This window comes from Pithys albifrons, chromosome Z (genome assembly GCF_047495875.1).
Source record: "Pithys albifrons albifrons isolate INPA30051 chromosome Z, PitAlb_v1, whole genome shotgun sequence".
NCBI lineage: Eukaryota > Metazoa > Chordata > Aves > Passeriformes > Thamnophilidae > Pithys > Pithys albifrons.
In genome coordinates, this window is record NC_092497.1 from 72,080,586 (window position 1) to 72,103,917 (window position 23,332).

The 23,332-nt window shown below is 41.8% G+C and overlaps 1 protein-coding gene across 3 annotated transcripts; it reads right to left on the reverse strand.

The window, feature by feature from the left end:
- Window positions 1-335: 335 nt before the first annotated feature.
- Window positions 336-20,995, reverse strand: HACD4 (3-hydroxyacyl-CoA dehydratase 4). Of its 3 annotated transcripts, none has more exons than XM_071580111.1 (7): window positions 20,910-20,995; window positions 16,726-16,829; window positions 15,720-15,817; window positions 7,998-8,110; window positions 5,606-5,712; window positions 4,731-4,862; window positions 336-4,014 (listed from the first exon to the last, which is right to left on the reverse strand). In XM_071580111.1, the coding sequence occupies exons 2-7, from the start codon at window positions 16,820-16,822 to the stop codon at window positions 3,932-3,934; spliced, it is 630 nt and encodes a 209-aa protein (XP_071436212.1). In that variant the 5' UTR covers window positions 16,823-16,829; window positions 20,910-20,995; the 3' UTR covers window positions 336-3,931. The 3 variants fall into 3 exon arrangements, with proteins under 3 accessions (XP_071436212.1, XP_071436211.1, XP_071436213.1); XM_071580110.1 differs by having other exon boundaries at window positions 15,720-15,847; XM_071580112.1 differs by lacking the exon at window positions 20,910-20,995 and adding an exon at window positions 19,627-19,813 and having other exon boundaries at window positions 15,720-15,847.
- Between the last annotated feature and the right edge of the window lie 2,337 nt (window positions 20,996-23,332).

Below are 23,332 nucleotides of genomic sequence, written 5' to 3' on the forward strand. Positions count from 1 at the left end.
TAGATTTCTAGTTCTTGTTTATTCCCCATGTTGCATGTGTTTGTGTACAGTCCTGTCAGAGAGGTAATCAGGTATGCAGGTCCCCAAGAAGAGGTGTAAGGGGATTCACCATAGTATTAAACAACCTTATGATTCTCGTCTTGAGAGGCAGCCAAGGAGTATCCATTGCTGCTGATGCCGTGAATGACCCTTCCCCCCAAAAACAGGACTTCGAGCCACGTTAGTGTAGGGTAAGATAAAAAGTAAAGAAAGGTCCTTTAATAACACAGGGCCTACAGCCCACAGGAATACAGGATGACATGCATGTGTCTCAGTTCTTGTTTCCATGGCTTTTATAATAAGATCCCTCCAATCATTGCTTTACACATTTCTCAGTCCAGCCCCAGTCCCACCCCTGGTCCAACCCCCTGGAATTGGGTCTGGGGTCATCAAGACCCTCTGTCTTCATCAACTCTTCTTCCTCGGGCACACAAAGGTCTCTTGGAGTTCATCCGATTCTGGCTTTTGGGTCACTCTGACCTATGTTTATGTTTCATTCTGTAGGCCTTCTGATATCCTTCAGCTCTTTACCTTGGAAAGGAGTCTAAACAAGATTAATTAACTAAAGGAATTTGAGCTCCCTGTTCTGGGACAGGGGTAGTGATAGAAAGGCATTAAACTTAAACTGTTAGAAATATTAACCCTCTAAAAATCTACAACTACTGTGTTCCTAAAATCTACAAAATGTGAAAATCAGAACAAAAACCCCTTTGGCATCACTGCACTGGTTGGCATGGCCTACTCCCCAGAAGGAAATAATGGCATGAGCGTTACCACTTTGAACCCACCCCCTGAATCCTTTGGTTCAAAGCCCATGTTGCCAAATTTGACAGCCCGCTGCCAAAGATTCTCTTGCCTTTTTAGACAGGTCAATCCCATCCCTCCCTATTAGGCTACAATCACTGAAGTATCACTCATTGTCATAGAAGCCATTGTCTTAAACATTCTACCTGCCCAATCCGCAGCTTTTCCAAAAATTCAGGTGAGGCATTGGAGCTGAAGTTACAGTGACCTGCTGTGGGCACACATGGAAGTCTGACTTCCTGCATCTCCCAGTAGCCTGCCCCAAGTTACCTCTCTACCAGAAGGAGGTGGAGAAGTCTTCTGTCTTAACTTCATGCCTTTTTCTTGCCATTTAGGTTAGAGGGTCCTCCCCATAGTGAATTTCTAAAGAATCCTTTTCCTATTCCAGCCTTTAGGCTGCTTTGAGACTCAGTGACATAACATTTTTAACATAAAACAATAAACATGACTTAATCTGCAGCAAGTTTGACCTCAGCTGGCTGTCAGATTTTGATTCTCATGCCACCTCCTCAACAGAACAGGGAGAAAATAGGATGAGAAAGTTTGTGGGTCAAGATATAGACAGGGAGATCTTTTACCATTCACTGTCAGAAAACCAGATTCAACTCGTAAAAGAATAATTAATTGCCAATTAAAAATAGACTAGGATGGTAAGAAACAAAGACAAAACTAAAATCACCTTCTCCCCACCCCTCCCTTCCTAGGGTCAACTTTTACTCTCTCATTCCTGAATCTTCTACCTCCTTCCTCCTCAAGCAGTGCAAGGGGCGTAGGGAATAGGGGTTACACTTGCTTCATAAAACTTCATCTCTGCTGCTTGTTTCTCTTCACACCATTCCCCTGCTCCAGCATGAGTCCCTTCCATGGGATACATTCCTTCATTGTTCCTTCTCACAAGCTGCACCTCTTCAAGTACTGCTCTACATGGTGTACAGCCCATCTGGAAAAAGCTGCTCCAGTATGGGTCCCTAATGGGCCTACCAGGAACTTGCTCTTGTGTGAGCTCCATGGGCTGCAGCTTCATTCAGGGTACAACCACCTAAGGCTCCTCTGCAGGCTGCAGTGTGGGTTTCTTGTCTAGCATGCTTCAACATGGGCTGCAGAGGGACAACCTAGTACACCATGACCTTCTCCATGGCCTGCAGGGGAATCTGCTGCAGTGCCTGGAGCAGCTGCTCCTCTCTGTCTCTATTGACCTTGTTACCTACAGAGCTGTGTCTCTCACATTTTTCTTCTCACAGCTGCTGCATAACATCTTTTTACCTTTTCTTATATGCATTTTCACAGATATGCCATTATTTTTGCTGTTTGGCTCAGCAGTGTCCCGCAGTGGCTCAGTTTTGGAACTGGCTGCAACCAGCTGTTTCTGGCATGGAGGAGGCCCATGGCTTCTCATGGAGACCATTCCTGCAGCTTTCCCACTACCAAAGCCTTGCCACATAGACCCAGTACAATATCACATGTCGTGTTTCCTCTTACAGGGTGTGTAAACTCCAGCCAGTTTCATGGCAAACACATTAGATTGAATTTCCAAGGGGGAAGATGTTAATTTTTCAACTTTAGCAAGTTATATAGTGGTTTCATTTGGACTTCTTCTGGCTGTCTTCTACAAAACTCATCCTACTCAGCTGTTCTAGATGTTTCTTCACATTGTTCACATTGGAATCAGTCTGGGTCAGATAGAGGTTCAAAATGGAAGTACTTTTGTTTCTCTAGCAAGTTCTAAATTCCTGTCTGTTTGCAATGCTTTGGAAAAAAATAATCTAGGGTTGACCTATTCTGTTGCATGCGTGAATGGTTTGCAAACACTCAGTGGTCACAATAGTCTGCAGGCATTGCCTTTCACATATATTAAATATTAAATATACAGGTTGCCTTTCATAACACATTAGTTTAGCTTCCCTGTTTCCTTATATAATGCCTTAGGATACAAGGTCTAAAAAGTCATACACGTAAAAACCTCTTCATATTGTGATAATGTTTATTTTCCTATTAAATTGTCTCCTACTATTATCTTGCCTCCCTCCCCACAGTTTTAGTCAAGCTCAAAAAAAGAGCCTCACTTTTCTCCCCCTGCTTGAATTGAAATGTAGATGATAATCAATACATATATTAGAAAAGCCCTTGCCAGCCAAAAGGAGTTATGTGGCTATTTTTGCCTGAACAATCCACTGAGTTGCTGTTGGTATTCTTCATTCCCAGCCTCTGAAGAGCCTGTGTTCTAGTTGTATTCTCACAGATAGTCCTACAGAAGTGTGAGAAGCAATGCAATTGAGTAAAAGGCCTAGAATTTTGCACATGGCTTTTGATAACCATTCACTTCCCTTTAAAGAACAACACATATTTGGCCTGACTACTTCGTACTTCTTTTGCACACATCGGTCTGCTGTTCAACATGGAAGAAAATCATTGTGGGGAGAGACAGACATGGCAGACACATGACTATTTATTTCTGAACCTTATATATCCCCTTGAATATATAGTAGGTGAGTACCTGATCACTTGCCTTTCTGGTTTAGTGGCATTTTCTGGAGTCTTCTTTTGATAAGTGAAGGCTGGGCCACAGCGTGAGGCATCCTTTGTGAATGCCCAGGGCTAATCAGCATGTCAGTCTCATAGGTTGTAAAGGTTCTGGCTTCTGCTCCTTGAGAGATTCCAGTTCCAGCCAATTTAGCTTTTGTATAAGAGGCACATACATATTGGCCTAATATAATCTTACTGATTAAATAGTATTGTCATTATAGAATATCTGCTGCCAGTGAGGTAAGAATTAACATGAAAATAAGTGTCGTTGGTGTGATTAGGAGTGAAGGCACTCTTCATTTTTTCATAATTCTCTAATATATGTTAGAAAAAACATAGTAATTTAAAAACTCCAGCCATTTTCAGTCAAAATTTTCCAAAGTTTTCAAAAATTGCTTCATTTTTGATGTGCATTCAAGAGACTGCCTTTCTGAAAATTCTACACAGATAATGTACATGCAAAGAGGAGGTTTGCATTGAAAAATCTTTGTCCAGTTTCTTTTTAACCTATGATATGCAGCAGTCCACTAGGAATATATTTAGTGCTTCCAAACAAAATATTGACTTAGCTTCTTTTATTTTTGATGTTGTCTGTCCCTTGGTGTGCCTTTCTCTTGGAGAAGATGTTCTGCATGGTAAAGCACATACCTGAAGTAAAACACAAAATGAAACAAGGGAGTTGAGTCCAAACTGTCTTCAGTCCATTTAGAAGGAACAGTAGGAACCTTCATCTGACAACCTTGCACAGTTCCTTCCATGTACTTGATAACAGAACACTGAATCATAAAAACAAGATGCCCCAAATTCATATTAAAGTCAATGACATAACAAAGACTTGTCTATAATGCAGCTAAATTCAATCCAAATTTTTCAAAAGTACTTTGAAAAGGAGGAGAAGGCGTCTATTTACTTGCAGGTTTTGAAGGGGGCTAGTTTTTTCATCCCTTTGAAAAATCAGGCTGTAAAAATCTTAATTTAGATATAACTTCTCATCCGAGCTAAGAGATATGAGTGAAGAACAGTTGCACAGAACAAGAGAATCATCAAATGGGAATAGATTTGTTTAAAAAAAAAGAAAAAAAAAAGAGAAAGCTTCCCTGAGTACCTATAAGGCTAGGACCACTGAAACAATTTTTATTGTTTTGCATGTTTATACCTCATACATATTGTATATCTTGCAAATTCAAAGATTTGTACTTGAAAGACACTGGAAATCAAAACAGGTGGTGATACATTTCCCTGCAGTGGTCAGCAGAAGATATAGCGGAGACAGTTTGTGAAAGGCACAATGCTGACTTATTTTCTGTTGCTATAGCCATCCCAGTTGCCTTGAGACCCAGCTTTCTGGCAGATGAGTTACTTACCTATAAAGAGTACTAGCAGGTACATTTTCAGAACATAAGGGAAGTAGATTGAGAAGGTGAATGGAAATGGTAGCTTGATGGAGTATGTACCAAAGGATTCAAAATAAGGCAGCGATACACAGATTGCATATGCTGTAAAAACATGGTAAATCCTTAGTCAAAAGGAGGTGGAAGATCATCAAAAAGCTTTGTGTAAAAGTTAATTACTTTTAAAGCACAAACAGCTGTATTTTATATACATATACATTGAGCTATATATATTCATGTTCATATCTATTCATACATATATGGACATTTTCTCCCTAAGTTCAGTTTTGTACATCTGAGGTGCTAATTGCTCTTTATACTAGAATTGGCAAGTATTTCCTAGTAAGTAACAAGTTTTGTCAATCGTGTAGTTGCAGTGCTTTCAGTGTACTCTGAATGAGCACTTTTCTTGGGACTAAGTATGATAACTGGCTAAGTATGGCCTAAGCCAGTAAGGTCAGCCTCGGTGGCGGAGAGGGCACCTTTGGAACCTGCTGTCTAGTGTGCTTAGTCTGGAATGGGGGAATCTGTTTGTGTTTTATGAGAGTATTTTTTTGCTTTTCTCATAACAGCAAACTCTTTCCTATATTGTTAAAAAACAATTAAAAAACAAAGAAAAACCCCACCAGACACAAACCCCAAGCCCCAGAGAGCCTCTATTAAAGAAGAAATAACAGAAAAGAGAAAACCATGTGACAATACAGGTTCATATGAAGGTACATAAACAGTTGTGACTACTTCGGCAACACAAGAAGAACTATCTTAAACACAAATGGCAGTTGAAGTGGTCACGTTTGATCGAAGCGTATTGAGGAAGGAAGCTGTTGGTACCTTTCCTGCCTCCTTACCTTCACTCAGAACTGAAAGTGGGTAAAGTGGGATGCACAGTGAGAAGTTGAGCCATGTCAGTGGTAGGTAGTATATTCCCATCCTTGACAACATGTTGTAAGTGTATCTGCAGCAAGAGGAAAGCAGATGAGCAGAGGCAATCATGATGTTTTTAAAATAAAGAGGCAGTATTGAAAAATTCAAAGGAATTGCAGAAGAACTTGGAGCTGCCTATCTGAGTAAATTTCCGAATCAGCAATAGTTGTGTTCAGACTCCATTGCCTAAAAGTAGGTGGTTCTTTGTTTTGGAGGGATTGTCTGTGGTGCTATCCCAGAGCATGCAGGCAGCAGTAGAGCCCTACAGACAGAAAGCTGCATCATAAACAAGCATGATTTTGTACTGGTCCATTAGAAAATGGATTTCAGATGAGGATATCCCAACTGGGAGTGGCAGGTGGAATATGACTGTCACTTAGGGCTACTGTGCTAGTTAAATCACTTCTGGAAATGGCTAAATAGGAAGATAATTGCAGGAACTTAACCTTCTGCAGAACACCTGCAACTCTCTCCTGACCTCAGAAGGGGTAGTAGGGGCAAAAAAAGACAGTTGCACTCCAGTGTATTGCAGCATTTTATTTTTACTGTGGCTGTTACTGTTACTCACTGGGAGACCAGAATGTCTAGGACTTCAGTCTCCAAAGGTGAACTAGTTCTGGTTTGATCATAAAGTGGTACAGCAGCTTTCCAAACACTGAGAAACAGGTCTGATCACATTTTTGGTCAGCTGAAAGGCTTTTTGACCTATGGTCTTACTAGAGATATGAAAATCTATTACCCAAGACTTTCTGACAGATGAAACCAACGTTAAACAACTTTCTGTATTCCCTTATTAATTAATTTGATGAATTTTGCATTATACCTGGACTGTAGAGGAGCTGGAAATGTACCATCTGCTCTCAAGTTTGAGCTCTGCAACCTCAGGATTGTTTAAATTTTTTATTATTGTTGCTTTTTAGCCTGAATCTCAACCTGATACAAAAAGGAAACAGCTACTCTCTCTATACAACTCCATGGGCTGCTCATGGTACAAGCAGGAAAGATCAGCTATAGAAAGCATTGCAGAATAGCATCATTAACTATAATGCATGATAAATAGTCCTTCGGGGATATTTATGTCCTTGAAAGACTATGTTGAAGAACATCAGCAACTTGTACTACTTAAGAGTAGTTGGCTAGTTGGATGGGATAGATCCCTGTGCACTTTCAGATATGGATGTTTCTTACAACGTGGCACAGATGCTATAAAATAGATCAGACAAGAATTCTAAACCTGTAGGAGTTGTACTTTGTGTTGTCTGAATTGGTCATTTGCTGCTATAGACCACAGTATCTTTCTTATAAACTACTGCCATGACTGCTGTGATGCTGGAGTGTGTTCTTTAGCAATGGTAGAAAATAATGATGCACTGACATTGATTGCACTATTATGCACTGACAGGACTTTACAGCCAATACTGTTTATACTTTTGGCATCTCTCCAGCAGCACAGAACCCTTTAATTTCAGATTAGGTTCTACTATTTTAGCTTTACAAACTTCAAAAATATGTGGTGTGGAGCAATAATCAAAATAATTATACAAGTAGTAGTCTATTAACACATGTAATGCAAATACTCTGAAATGGACTTAAAATCTCTATCAATTCTGACACTTCTCTTTTCCAGATCTCTTTTATTATATACTTTTCCTTTGCTTCCTAAATCCATATTCTTTAGTCAGCACCCTGAGCAATATAGTTAACGTAGCAGAAAGCTGTTTCAGCAAAAAGAACAGATTTTGCTGCCATAAATACGTTGCTGTGAGGTCCGTGACTTCTTAATATGCTTCTGTATGTCTTGCCTGCTCAGAGACTACAACTGAGGTGCATAGAGGCTTATGTTACATTTGAGAAATATGTTTGTTGTGCTTCTGGTGTGATATATGACTTACTACACCAAAATCCTCAGTCTCTGCAGCAGGAGATTTTGGCTTTTTGGAAGGCACAGTGCAATTAACCCAGAACAGTCTTTCCCTTTTAGCAAGGAGTTCTGCTGGTGCTGACCTACTGTGCCCTACTTTTGGAACTTTCTATTCCCCAGAAGGTAGTTGTGATTTCCTTTTAAATTTTTGTTAAAAAGGTAAAAGCCTTTGAACTACAGATGTTGATGCATTACTCTTTTATCTATAAGTCTCTCTGCCTCTCAGCCATGTAGATTTTTGTAAAAATCAGTAACTTACAGGTTTCAAGCTTTCACTTAAAATGGATAATATGCTTGGCCAGTTTTGATTAAATGAGTGTCCTGCACAGTGGGAGTGGAGTCTGCTGGCAAGAATAACCCATTTTCCCATTGTGGCTTTGACATTGACTCCTTACCTGACCACATCTAATAAATTCCAAAGGAAAAACAAAACACACACGATGTATTTCCCTTGAACTTCTTCCTGACTGTTGATCACAACAAATAAAACAATTATTCTCTCAGTGATCTGAAAAGAAAAGAGCATTTTTAATTCAGGTAGGACCTTCTGCAGCTGTTATATCTGTGCCATTTTAGCAAAATAGGAGGCTACAGGTGGATTCAGTTTCCTTTACAAAAACTGAGCAGTGAATTTTTCGCTTCTTTGCCTGCTTTTGTTCAAGATCCCATTGGCCTTCAGCACAGGGAGCTGGACACTGCTAGCTGCAGCACCACAGCTCTGCTACAGTAAGTGTGGAGGTTTGCTTGCCAGCCAGGATGACTTGGGTTTGTAGCCAAGGAAACCTGTGGATGAGCCAGCTGACATGAAAGAAGCAAGGACTATTCCTGCTGCACACATCCAGATGCCTGGAGGGCCAGCTGGGATGAACTTCCTTGCCCACAGGCTGTGTGGGAGGCAGTGGGATACAGAGGCCCAGTCTTGGAGGGGTAGAATGCCAGAAAGTGCTAATTGCACACTCCCAGCTCTGTTTCCATAACTTAATCTATGTCCCAAGGTACCTCTGCCATGTAAGATTTGCAGAAAGAGGGAGGACAAGCAGAATTCCTATCTTTCTTTCAATTTCATTCTTCTCTGGGGGAAGCAGGTTTGAACTTGTCATTTACACAAAAGATTGCCAGAGTATTTGTGTCCTAACATTTTTCTAGTGGTTGAACTTTATTCAAGGCATAAGGTGTGCCTTTACAAATGATGGATAAAACTGGATTAAACAGGCAGTGTCTCCAGTTTAAAACAAATACTTCGGTAATATTAAGTCTCAAGAAATTAGAAACAAGTGTGGCTTTTTGCAACTTTCTTGGAAACATTTCCTAACAGTATCCATGCCCTGCCCTGTAAGTATATCAGTACTACCAAGAGCTGCTTGTTAAGCTCTCCCAGAGCGTTACCAGTTTACTCTGTTTTACACTCTATTTTTAAGTGTTGAACAAGAAAACATGCATTTAATCACTTGGTATGAATCAGTGTAGCTTCACTGGTTTCTTTTTACCGACTGCTCTTCACGGGTTGTGGTGTAAAGTCAGTGAAAAGTTACAAAATGAAAATGGATTACAAAGGTTGTTTTCATTAGCACAGTTACTCTTTTTCACTGGTTTCCTCTCTTCTCCTTACTCTTACCTTAAACGAATTAAGAACTTCACCTCTCAGCACGTTTGTGTGGTACTTTTACTACATAATGTTTATGGGTTCCTTAATGGATCATTTTGGCACAAACTTTTTTCTTATTTGCAAACCACAGCTGTCACATAAAGCAGCCTTCACTTCACTATTCTGTAAAATTACGTGAGAGCAATTTTTCATACAGAAAGAGACTATGTCTCTCTCCCAGGGATCTGGTTCCTCATCTTGGAAATGACTGAGGGGCCACACCAGCTAAAATGGGTTTTCTGCCTCTCACCTTTCCCTGACTGTCACATTGTGTTGCTGATCCCCTAGGTCTGTAACTGATGAATTAATTTCTAGAAGGTCGGATGTTTACAGACTTCTGCATAGTTGGGTCAGGAAACAGAAAGTGAGAGGTAATATGTCCTCTGTTTGTATGCTGATGCTGAGGAACCTGACAAAAACATGGGGGAACTGGAAGTATTGATGCAGGATCTGAAACCAGATAGAACAGAGGGAGGAGAAATGTGACAGGACAACCATCACAAGAGGGAAGTCAAAACAAAGGTAAAAGCAGTGTGAGCACTGACTGGGATTATGTGCTGGAGAGAACAGATAACATAGGACCTGAGATAAAATTTTTAGGTGACAAGTGGTAAAGAGTGCAGCATTGGTGGTGTGGGCATTTAGTTACTGACCCTAAAATCAGACTGAGATGTGGAGAGAGAGTTCTGCAATGTTGTTAATACAAGAGCTGTTTCAGGGAAGTGCCACAGGAAATTGTCCTAGACACCAAGGCTTTATCCTGATAATGAAAAGGAGGACATGTTTTTAGATGTCAGAGCTTGAAGATTTTCCAAATGGTCACTTGCTCTTCAAGAGGCAGCTGGGTGGAAATATGTAAGAAAATAGCGTGAGTCAAGTGATCAGAATCTGATCCTGTTTCAGTGAGAGAAAGTAGGAAGATAATTAGCATCCCCAGTTTCAAAATTATGTGCACTTGCTAGTGAGACAGAGTGGCTATCGAGACCCAAAACTCAGCCTTGTGATCTGAAAGGGGAAGAGGCTGTGGATTTCCTTCTCTCCCCAGGGCACATGCAGAAACACAACAAGCAGATTTCCTCCATCAGAGTGGCCTTGGAAGTGACATGTGGCCTTGCTCTGGAGCATATCTGCAGACAGGACACAGTCCTGTCTGCTCAGGGCAGTTGTGATGTCCCCTAGGACAGACAATGGCATCCTACCTCTTTTTCTACATAAATCAGTGTGTTGTCTGCCTGCTTGCCTTTATTCTCTTTCAAGACATTGTGCTTTTTTCTTTCACAGCCCTCATACCTTTACGTAGCCCACACAAATCAAAGGTAGATGCACGGACTAGTCAGAGGCTGGGGACCTTTTCTGCAAGTGACAAAGCAGGGTGCCACTTGAAGAAGAGAGACCAGTGAATGTCTGATGACACTGTGCCCTTATATGCACCGTATCTGTGCATATATAAATACATATAGCACATGCTACTGCTTAGCCACAGATCATTTGCTGTATGGATCATGTGTCCTTGCATGAATGAAATATGGTATTCTTTTTTGCTGCTTTCTTGCTTAAAAAAAAAAACAAACTAAAAGCAAATCTACAAGTCTTAGGTTTTCACATTCATCAAAAGGAAGTATGTGCTAACATGTCCCAAAGCATAAATACAATGGTTTCAATTTTCATTTCTTTCTTAAAACCAAATCAGAATTTCCTTTCTCTCCCAGCACTGTTCTCTCAGAGAATACAGCAAGTTTTGTAGAATGGCATAAATTTCCACAAGGCAGCCTGAGTTTTTGAATCAAGTAAGTGAAACAGAGCAAATTTGGCTAGCTGAGGTTTGGGCAGGAGGAGACAGCACTTTCACTTCTGTTTTTTAATAACCATGACTGTGCAGTATCCTACTTGGTTCCTGAAACCCTTATATGGCTCTTTGGTTTAGTGAATATTAGAAAAAAAAAAGAAAAATAACCAACAAGAGATAGAGAGAAAAGTGCTACTGAATACTTAAAGTTAAAATGAATGGTTTTATCACAAACCCCTAGTAGATTGGTTTTGGTTTGGTAAATCAAATCCTGTTTGCATAGGAAGAAGAACTGGTGTTTCGTTCACAAAATCACCGGTCTTTTCTTGTGTCTTTCCTCTCTGCTTGCTAAGGTACCAGACCCACCAGCCTTTGCTCCCTGGCCAGACTAAGTTGTGTTTTGGTGAAAACAGTGACATGTGGCATATTCTCCTGCACTTCTCCAGTCACTCAAGCTGCGAGTGCCCTGAGAGGCATCCCTTTGTGATCATTCCCTGTCTTGCCTTCCCCCAGTGCATCCATCACACAGGACTCATCTTTCTTTCATGGTGTGACTTGGCCTTGGCTTACCTGGCCCTTCTCAGGTGCTCAGTGGCCTGAGATTTTGTCCCTCAATGAGGTAATCCTGAATGAGGCAACCTCTTTTGTTTTCTTTTTCACTATCTGTAGTGTTTTTCTTAAATGCTACTATCCCGTGACAAATGGCATATTAGGCAGAAACCTTCCATTCAAAAATTCATTTAAATCTTCTATTTGCTGTAATGCCTACAGAACAACAAGCCACCACAGGGTCTTTTCACAGCTTGTTTTATTCAAGGTTTAGTATATTTCCACCTCCACCCATGTGTTTTCCCAACATTGCCCTTAACAGCTGTTCTCTCATTCCAGATGAGCTTCATTTTGAATATGCAGGCATGTGCCTGTTATAAGGGATACATCCAGGGGTATATTTTAAGCTCCAAGTCAGAACAGGTAGGCATTACCTCAGAGTCAGACAAGGCAGCCACCAGCAAATTCTTGCACATTTAGCAGTGTCCTGACTCTGTGCAGGAGTTCAGTAGTCTGCAGCAAGGTAAGCATCTTTTAACTAACTGTCCTTCCCTAGTTCATTGTGGAAGATACATCCTTTTTTTCTTCCTAAGAGGCAGTAAGGAAAGTGTGACAAGACACGTGGGAGTACTGTTGGCACACAACTGCTTAAACTTCACTCTCACAGCAAAAGCAGGTAACCCAATTTGACAGTGGTATCTGCATCAAAGAGCTCACACATGTTACTTGGACAGCCTGAGACTGCTGCTAACATCAAGGGAAGAGAATTGTGTTTGCAGTGAGTGTACACTTGGGGAAAGAACCAAGTAAGTATCTGAAGCCATATTTGGTGTGAGGCAAACACTGAGAGTCACAGTGCTCTGAGTTGCCTTCTCCATGCTGCACTGGAGGGCACTACAGTGACTGGAGTGCCCAAGAAAGGTTATGGTTTTCTTCTCAGAATATCCATTTCATACTAATGACATCTGTGGCAAGAGAGAGCAGTGTTTGTGCATGCTTTCCTGATCTCTTCTTCTCTAGGACCTGCTAGGGGAGGAGTGGACTATGTCAGGGCTGGGGAATGTGTAAACTCTGCTAGGACAAGCCTTGCTTTAGTGACTTAGAGCAGGCTGCTCTTCTCTCCAAGAAATGACATGAGATTTGTTACAGGTCATATTAGATAGGATACTATTCCCCCCCTAGATTAGTGTAAAAGCATGTAGATTTAGGCAGGGGAAAAGTTACTTGCATTTTGATGAATTTGCTACCATATTTAGTGAGCAGCGTAAAGAACAGAGGTCTGTATTAGTCAATTAGTTAATTAGTTATTTAGTCAACTAGTTAATGGAGATTTTAAAAGAGGAAAATCTTAACCCATGCAATATGTCATTTGACAGAAATGGGCTACCCAGAAAACTAAAAACATAACTAACTACTTTTGGTCTTTTACGTGCTGACTGCTGAGAGAATATGAGTTTCACCATTATTCAAATACTAAGGATTGGAAAGGTTTGAAGGTAAATTCAAGTCAATTTTTTTGCTTTTTCCAATGCAATAAGAAAAATACCAAAACCTGAAATTAACTTCCAGGTGAAAAAAAGTGTGCAGTAAGAAACATGTCAGAGTATCATCTTGCTTTCTGCTTTAGCATATTATCTTTTGTCTGGTTTTCTGCCTGCAGCTGAACATATGACAAGCCAGCAAGGAGAGAGACTGTCCTGGTTAAACAGAGGTCTTAGACTGGAACTCAGACTAAAAAAGAGAGGCACATAACCTGGGGGACTGCAAGGATGTTGTGAGGTATGTAGGGTGAAAAGGAAAAGGGACAAAGCTGCCCTGGAGATTAATGCCACCACTGCAGTTAAAGAAAACAAAAAGTTTCTACAAATACATTGGAGCAACAGGAGGGCTAAGGAGGGTCTCCATCCTCTGCTGGATGCAGCAGGTAGCCTAAGTGTAATGGAATGAGGAGAAGGCTGGAGTACTTAATGCCTTCTTTGCCTCAGTCTTCATTACCACAAGCAGTTGTCCTGAGGCTACCCAGCTCCCAGAACTGGAAATGAGTCATGGGGAGCTGAGTGAAGCCCCTGTATCTAGGAGGAAATGGTTAGTGAGCTGCTATGCCAGTTAGACACCTGCAAGTCTATGGGCCCACACACAATAATGAGGGAGGTGACGAAAGAGTCACTTCCAATCAATTTGGCACCAGTCCTGGGTAACCAGAGAAATCCCAGTGGATTGGAAATTAGCAAGTGTAGTGCCCATCTACAGGAAGGGGAGGGAGGGGGACCCAGGGAACTACAGGCCTGTCAGCCTGAACCCCAATGCCAGGGATTGCCATGGAGCACCTGAGTGCCATCACACAGCACATGCAGGACAACCTGGGGATTAGGTACATCCAGCAGGGGTTTAGGAAAGGCAGATCATGCTTGACCAACCTGATCTATGGCCAAGTGACCTGCTTAGTAGATGGGGGAAGGGCTGTGGATGTTGTCTATCCAGAGTTCAGTGAAATGCTTGGCCCTGTCTCCTGCAGCATTCTCCTGGAGAAACTGGCAGCTCATGGCTTGGACAGGTGCTCTCTTCACTGGGTGAAAAACTGGCTGGGTGGCTGGGCCCAGAGGGTGGTGGTGACTGGAGCTAAATCCAGCTAGAGACAAGTCACTAGTGAGTGTTCCCCAGGCCTCAGTATTGGGACCAGTTTTGTCTAACATTTTCATCAATGATTTGGACTAGGGGATTTTGACAGGCTTGGGGTAGAGTAGCTTGAGAGCTGATTAGCAGAAAAGGACCTGGGTGTGCTGGTCAACACCCAGCTGCATATGAGCTGTCAGTGTGCCCAGGTGGCCAAGAAGGCCAATGGCATCCTGGGCTGTATCACAACTAGTATGACCAACAGGACCACAGAGGTGATTGTCCCCCTGTACTCAGAACTGGTGAGTCCACACCTCAACTACTGTGACCAGATCTGGGCATCTCACTTCAAAAAGGACATCGGGGTGCTGGAGGGAGCATGTCCAGAGGGCATGGAACTGGTAGAGGGTGTGGAGCACAAGTCTTACGAGGAGTGGCTGAGGAAGATGGAGTTGTTTAGTCTGGAGAACAGGAGGGTCAGAGGAGACCTTATTGCTCTCTACAGCTACTTGAAAGCAGGATGTAGAGAGGTGGAGGTTGTTCTTTACTGCTTTGTCTCAAACAAAAGCACATGAGGAAATGGCCTTCGGTTTGCAAAGGGAGGTTCAGATTAGATATTAGAAAAAAATTTTTTCACTGCAAGAGTGGTTAGGCATTGGAATAAGTTGCCCAGGAAGATGGTGGAGTCACCCTCTCTGGACATGTTCAAGAGGCTTCTGGATGTGGCACTTGAAGATATGGTTTCAGGGTGATTATGGTGGTGCTGGGTTGGATTAGATGATTTGAACATCTCTTCCAGCCTTGATGATTCTTGATATGCCCTGTAAACCCTTTAACAGCATCACAACCTCTGAATGTTTCCACAATTTTTTTGAGTCTGTGAGGGCAGACACCGCTGCAGCAAGAATATGACAATTCTTTCTTTCCCCTCCCAGCATGAATTCTTTACATCTTACTTTCTCTTTCTTAATCATTTCTTTTCCTTCTGTACTCTGCAAACCATGTTTCAGGAGGCTTGATGTGCTGTTTATTTTCTCACTGCCATCCCTTTTCTAGGCCAAATCTTGTCTTGTGTTTGTCTATAAAATAAACATGCACTTGTTGGTGAAGAAAAGGCATGGAAAAAATGAGCTATTGAAACTTGGGCTCTGAAATGCTTCTGGCTGTAAACAGGTTGGCTGGGGAGCTGGTATCCTCAGCCACTTATGGTGCCCTAGAAGTGGGGGCTGACCCACTTCTGCAGGTGGCCACTTGCCTGGACATCTTCTGAGTCCCTGCTGTTGTGGGCCAGGCATGTGGCACTCACTGTTTAGTTTAGCTCAAAAAGAAAAGGTTGAGAGGTCAGCTCTTTCCCAGCTAGTTCTGAGGATCAATTCCTGCAGTTAGCACACTATCAGCAGACCAGGCTCCCTGAGTAAGGGGGCAGGTCGAACATTAAGGATAGCTCAGCCTGGGCTTGTCCGGAGGGCAACCAGGGCTGATGTGTGCAGGTCATGAAAGAAGAGTCCTGAGAAATTAATTTACCTGCAAAAACCTGGGAAGGAGACGGCTTTTGTCAATGCCAATGAGGATATGCAGGATCTCCAATACAGATAACAACTGGCAAAGGCGCATTACAAGTCCTATGGAGTAAAACGTGTCAGCCAATGAATCTACAGACAAAGTGAAGAGAAAAATTAGAGGGTAGTTATACAGTATAAGTCTGGAGCAATGAACAGGTTTGCTCTTGCCCTATCACTGCTGGAGATATCGAGAAATAAAGTTCATGCAGTACCAAACTGCTGGGTAGCAGAAGCAAAGCCTCAGGGAGTGGAGAAGGCCATTCACTCTGTATTTGTGACTGATGCAGAGCGAGGGTGCTGAGAAAAGGATTACATTCCCTATAATTAATGCATGGGCAAACACTGTGCTGGATGTGTTGGTTTACAGATATGGCTTTAGGATATTTCCAAATAGGTGGAAATGTTGAGGGAATGCATAAGGAATGTCTAAATGTGAGGAGATGTTGAGTTCCTGCCAGTATCAGTACCCATGGCACTGCCTAAAATATGTAGACCAGAAAGCAGCCATTTTATATGCCTATAAATTTCTAGTCACTAGTTTGGGGTTTTTTGTGTCTTAACCTCAGGCAACAAAAGGAGAAATATGTTGTAATTGTTTTGGAGATAGGCAGTCATGGGCAATAACCACAAAGATATTCCCTCCTGGTGGCTTCAGTAAGATTAATACTCACCATAATGACTGGAACTAGTCACATTTAGATCTATGTCTAAAGTCAAATATTACTGGCATGCTGCTGAATATTAAAGCTCATTAGCAAAACGAACTTCACTCTTGATGTGACAGTGGCAGAAAGTAGGTGCCAGTAATTTGTTCAGCCTTTTTAAAGGAGTATTTTTCTAATTGAATTGCAATCCCTGGTATTGGACATGCACGTATTCAGAATCTTAACTTTATCTCTAATTTGATATTTCTGTGTGTCTGTCACTGTCTCTTAAAATGCCTAAGGAAAATAGAGAAGGAATCTTACCTTTTCCAAATGTCATGAACCTGATGATCATATTTGTAAATATCCATGAATGCCCACAGAATTGCATTAAGTCATACACAAACAGGTACATGTTCATGGTAAAGCTGTGGAAGAAAAAAATAATAAAGCAAACAGTATGACTTATAACAAGATCATAAGAAACTGCACCTTCTTCAGACATATTAATATCAAAGCAAAGGAGCTGAAATTCAGAACAGTCCTGCTGGGAAGGACTTGTGGGTGCTGGTTGATGAGAGGCTGGACATGAGTCAGCAATGCACACTTGCAGCCCAGAAACCCAGTTGTATCCTGGACTGCATCAAAAGCAGTGAGGTCAGCAGGTTGAGGGCTGTGATTCTGCCCCTCTAGTCTGCTCTGGTAAGATCCCACCTGGAGGGCTGCATCTAGCTCTGGGGTGCCCAGCACAGAAAGGACATTGACCTGTTGAAGCAAGTCCACAGGAGGACCACCAAGATGATTTGAGGCGTGGAGCACCTCTTCTACAAGGAAACACTAAGAGAATTAGAATTTTTCAGCCTGGAGAAGAAATGGTTTCCAGTACCTTGAGGGAGTCTACAAGAAAGATGAAGAGAGACTATTTACAAGCATATGCAGTGACAGGACAAGGGATAATGGTTTCAAATTGGAGGAGAGTATATTTAGTTATTAAGGAGCAATTCTTTACTGTGAGGGTGGTGAGGCACTGGAACAGGTTGCCCAGAGAAGTTGTGGATGCTCCATCCCTGGAAATGTTCAAGACCAGGTCAGATGGTGCCCTGAGCAACCAGGTCTAGTGGAAGGTGTCACTGCCCATGGCAGAGTAGTTGGAGATAGATGAGCTTTAATGTCGCTTCCAACCCAAACCATGCTATGGCGCTATGAAATGTTAAAGAATCAGTGGAAACTGTGTCTCTCAGTGGTCCCAGAACAGAACTCTGCCTAATGGATCAAAGTTTCCCTTTGTTGTTATACTGAAGATGTCCAGAAAAATTTTCTGAGTTTCCATCAATCATTAAGGTGAGCTGTGGACATGAAGAAAAATTTATGCCTCTAGAGGAAAAAGTAACTGAACAAAGACACTCTACTGACTGCTGGATTCAAGTTACATTTAATAAAATGAATCTTCTGTTGGAGCAGATTCACTTTCAGATCTATTCTAACTAATTTTTATGGATAATCTGACTTTTTGCAAAACTTCATAGGCTCTGGAGATACTTAATATCCAATAAATGTATTTTCTTCTGTCCTATTCTGAAGAGAGAGGCTTGCTTGTCCTCCAGCTGTAAAAAAGACTATCTAGCTCCTTGGGAAATGAATTTGTTAATTTTGTATTGGAATTCATGTCCTGCATTTGACCTATTAATTTCCTGCCCCAGTAAGCAGCATACTCTTTGGGTTGCCCCTTGATCCTGTGTGTTCACATGGTAGCCTCTGCCATCAAAAGTTTTCTCATTTATATCTGTACAGTAACAAATGCAGTAAATTTGTGTGTTTAGAAATATCTTAATTTGATAAATGCCTATACTTCATTCCCAGCATTGGACCAAAACTGTAAACAATGACACAGACTTATACAAACTGATCTAGATAATCTGATCTAAATTTTCATTCTATGTAAGTCCCAAGGAGGTCATAGAAATTGCCTGTCTTCCTCTCTTCCAGTTATGCAGGATGGCTGCCATTCATATCATCATCTCTATAAGCACAAAAGATTTGTGGTAAAAAATATCTCCCAAGAAACATCAGTACCCTTTGATAGTATGAAAATAGGATTTATAAGGACCCAAACAAAAGAATGTATTCTGTATACCCTACTTTTGGGAAAAGTGTGATACAATGGAATTGTACTATAGACCAGTGAGATCTATAAATATTGATCCCAAATCCCATGTCTTTAATTACTGAATGACACTTTGTTCTATCTTGTGGTAAGAGAAAAAGGTGGAAAACTGTACATTACAAAAAGACAGAAGATTAGGAACATTGTTCTGATTTAGGAACAGTCTTATTACTGGATGGATAGGAATTACTGTAATGAATATGGAAGTTACAGGAACAGTCATAAAAACCTTGAGGCTTTCCAGTCAGCAGCTTCACCACTCTCTTTAGTCTGATATTGCCATGTAGACTTTGCACTGGTTGCAAACTGAGCATATTGTTTTTATCTTCTGAATTTTGGTTTGCTACATCTGTCTGTCATCCTCAGAACCTGTCTTTCAGTGATTTGGTTGTATTTTCCAAACTCTTCCTCCATTGGCTGGTTAATAAACTGATGTTTTTACAATTCTTAATCTACTTCATCTTGACTAAACAGGGAATAACCAAGAAGACATTTTTAAGTGGAGCCTCACATTAGTGTTTTGGCAATGTGGCAGCTATTGCATGTTAAACTTGTCATCTTTAAAATGTACTGGCAATTACTGAACTGTGTACACACTGTTGGCGTTTAGGAGGGCTCCATATTCCCAGTCGTGCAGAGATGTGCTGGAAGGCAGTGTGCTGGTGTTATCTGGCAGACGGATCCTGGCCCCAGGGCTGCGAGCAGCACAGCTCCCTCACTTGGTGATACTCTCCACTGTGTGAAGGAACAGGCCTGACCTGAAAATGCTGTTCATAAGACCAAAGAGAAGCCTTTGACAGAAGTGAAGTAACCTGCAGAGAGTAATAAAAGGAAGCTGAAACGTAACTGTTCTCTAAGGTCTTTCTCATCCAAAGGCTGACCTCTCTACCTAGAGAAACAAAAGCAGGCTGAGGTTAACTTATTTCACTGTTCTAACAGGTTCATGTCACAACACAAAATTCAGCCCTCTGATTCTATCTGAAAGTTGCTGATGGAAGAAATGGGCTTTAGTGAGACTCTCAATTTCCCTTACTTCACAGCAGTCATCATTGCACACTTACCCTACAGAACGTGCTTCAGCAGCACCCCTGCAGATAAAACACTGCGATCCAGGAGGGTTAGCAATCCTGGAGGTAGCTGTTCGGTCTCTGACCCTGCCCCAGGCTTGCTGGCTAGTCTTCCAAACCTCGCTTTGCCTCACTAGTGCCTGATTTGCTGCTGTATTTCTCCTTGGTAGTGTGATGTACTTTAAGACTTTCAGATTGCTTTCCTTTGAGGCATTGGGGGATCACTGCTTGTTTCAGTATTCTTCCTGCATTGATGACAGGAGAAGAAAACAAACATGGGTCTTGCAAGGGACAGACACAGAAGGCTGGACTTGCTGTCTGCTGTATTAGTTGTCAGTTTCTCCTTACTGTGGCTGATTTTATGTGAAGTACATTGAAAGGTTAGGGATGCTTAGTATCAGCTTAACTTAGTGGAAAACTTGCTTTGTTTTCTCACTGGATTGAAAACCTAGAATACCAGATGAAAGGTAAGTAGTATCAGAACCAGCACACGCAGCAGCATGGCCCCAAACAGCCTCTCTTCCCTCTTACTCACCAGCAGAGATTTTACCATTTTATCTTGCAAAACCCAATGTATTTCCTCAGGAGGAAATATCATGTAAGTGTAACTGTTGCATTTTATTATTTTTGTCATGAACGTCTCCAGTGTGTCTTTTCATCCAAGGCAAGCACAGAGCTAGGTACCCTCTGTGCATGAAGGGTGGTCAGGACCATGTTCCCCCCTGAGCTAAGATGACAGCACAGCAGAGGCACCCAGCTCAGGACAGCCCTTTGCCCCAGATCTCTGTCCTTTACAGAGTGCTGGGAGGAAAGGCCACATGTGGGTCCCTCTCAGGAGGCATCCAACCCAGGGCCCCTGGGTCCCAGGTCCCACCCAGGCCTGCATGCACTGAGCACTTCCCGGCTGGCGGGGCCATTGCACTCAGCCATCTTCCCCTGTGTCCTGACTGCACATAAGGAACCAACCCTCACGCTGAAATTAGAGAGCAATGTTCCTTTTTTTGCTTTTTTTTTCAGCAGAAAAGATCTGCTAGAAAAGCCCTTCTGCTGAGACGGTTTCCTTTTAAGTCGTACTAAGTCATACTGGTCTCATGTTCTGTTCCTTCTCCCTCCCCTGTGACAAGCTGCCAAGTGCTGTAGCTCAGGAAGAAGAGAGTCACTGAGAACTAGTATAGTTGATGCACTGTTCTCCCACAGTCAAATCCCACCCACTGTTTTTTCTCCCCTTCCTTTCTGCATTTGAGCAGTCTAGGTCATCTGCACTCAAGAGATATTACCTGTTGCAGGGGTTGGATTACTTCTGCTGCTCCTGATCTTTCTCCTTTTTCCTCTCTGCAGCTGCAACAGCTGTTTGTTAGATCACCCCTCCTCTTTCCTCTTCCCCCACCCAACAACGTCACTGCATGTAGCAGTGAGCAGAAAAAACACTGCACTTCCTGAGAAAAAAGCTTCTAAACTCAAATGTCTCCCTTCCATTTGCCCTACTCCTCAACCAGCCTAGTCTAACCTAGTCTAACCTAACCTAACCTAACCTAACCTAACCTAACCTAACCTAACCTAACCTAACCTAGCCCAACTTAACCTAACCTAACCTAACACAACCTAACATAAATTGATTTCTTGCTTTTGTAGCAGTAAGCTAGTCTGTAAATCCCACTAACCTTATCTCTTAACCCAGAGCAGTATGTTGAAGGATTACTGGAGAGAATAAATGCAAAATTAAACCTTTTATGTTTAAATCTTCAGCACTACAATGGTGCTAACAACACTATCAAACAACAGGGAAGACTGGGAGCACAGCATAAAAGGAGAACTTCAAATTACTTCAGGTAGAGGAAAGAATTTTCCACTTCTTATCTAGAAGTTTATCTGGTTTTCATGCCCTTGTGAAATATGGGTATTACTGGCAGAGGAAAAAGATGTGTTCATCATAGTTTACTTCTGCCTTTAAGTGTCTGGAATATCTCAGCATAAATCTGAAGAAGAAGAATGCCTTAAGATGTTTATAAAATCCTTTCTGCCAATAAATAAATTTCCCCACAGGCACTCATGTTGAAATCACATCCCATCTGACAGTGTTACTAGAAATTTGATGCTATAACTGAAGCAGTCACTGAGGACAGAATGAGCATAATCATGTGTAGGTACAGAATGTCTGGGGGATAAAATGGGCTTTACTGGGTCTCATCCCTACTGAAAGTGGCACTGAGCTCCTTGCAGGACCATCTCTAGTCCCTGTGGTGTCCTGGGAGGGTGAGAAATCTCTCCCTGGGAAGTGGATGATTTTTTGCCAAGCACAGTGGGACACTGTTTTCTCTGGTTTTGTCTTCCACCTGGAGACATACCAAGGATCATGCAGTATGACTGACTTTCCAGCTTACTTTCACTGCACAAGAATCATCTTTTTTTTTCTCAGTAGGAAATAAAACATCAGTGTTAAATAAACATTGAGGAATTAAACAAATGGCTGTTGAACAGCTCAGCTGAGGTCTTGCAAAACAGCCCTGACACTGCCTGCCTCTAGAAGGACAACTGGAGGGACTAATAACTGCCAGCAGTGGAACTCACCACTGGAACAAGATCCAGGAGCACGAAGAACAGCTCTTTTCAAACTGCAGGCAAATACCTAAAAATAACAAAAGCTCACCCTGCTTTGTGACATGCAAAACACTTCTAGTGGGCAGCAACCAAGATAAAGAGTACACAGAAGACAAGTGCAACTACAAGGGCTTGCGAGCTGGATGGAATTCCTGTCCATGGTGGTGGCCACTCATGGCACAGTCTAGCAGGAGCCTGAGGAGGTGCTGCCCACCACTGAAGCATTTTGAGGGCTCTCCTTTGACAACAGCTTGGCCCTGTGGAGTGGATGCCCAATGACTGCTGGAAAAAAAAGCCTCCTGGGGTGATGGGATGTGAAAGGAGCAATGTTGTCCTCCAAAAGGCATGATGTTGGTGCATTCCAAGTTTGCCCTGTGGTAAGGAATGAGGCATGGTAAGGGGCAGTGACTAGAAAATCCACTTCCAAAGGTGTACTTCGGACCTGAACTGTAATGATTTTATAAATGCATCCATTTGAGTGGCAATGTGCTTTATGAGTGGAGCCAAGATACAGGGTTCATAAATCTATTATATAGATATTCAATGTCTCCTTTTGGAGATATGGAATACAATTCAGTCAGTGGCTTGTAGTCAGTCTGGTCCATCAGATCTAATCCTATCCATTAGGATATGAAAAATCCTTCTCTGAAATACAAATATTATTTTTCTGTGTAAAATTTTCAGTTGAAAATGCATGTAAGGTCTCTTTAGCTGTCCAATTTGCAGTGATGTTTTTGTAATGTGATGGGTATGAGAAAGGAAAATAGGTAACAATAGGTAACAGCTTTTTTGAGAATAGATAGAGGTAGGCACACTTCCAGGCACACAGGGTTTGGAGAAAGGCTTTTATGCTTAAAACATTTACAGTTCTATAAGCTGCAAAGACATTCAGATGAAAGCAAATATTAAATTACACTGTTGGAATACATATTTCCTGGATTTGGGAACAATAGAAAAAGCCCTGGAAAAAAATCTACCTTTTTCTCCACTCTAGCTGCTTCTTTTGCAGAAAAACTTCCACCCAGAAACTCCTTAACCAGCATCAAAAAATTACTTGTATATAACTGCTGCAACTCTTAAAACAAGCTGCATGAGTATTCAG

What these genes read in the sequence shown, in the direction of transcription:
- HACD4 (XM_071580110.1), bottom strand. Translation starts at nt 16,822, where the DNA reads ATGAACATGTACCTGTTTGTGTATGACTTAATGCAATTCTGTGGGCAT. An exon ending in GTTCATGACATTTGGAAAAG is followed by an intron (nt 15,848 to 16,725) that starts GTAAGATTCCTT and finishes CTTTGTCTGTAG; the next exon opens with ATTCATTGGCTGACACGTTT. An exon ending in AATTTATTAGATGTGGTCAG is followed by an intron (nt 5,713 to 7,997) that starts GTAAGGAGTCAA and finishes CTCTTGCTGCAG; the next exon opens with ATACACTTACAACATGTTGT.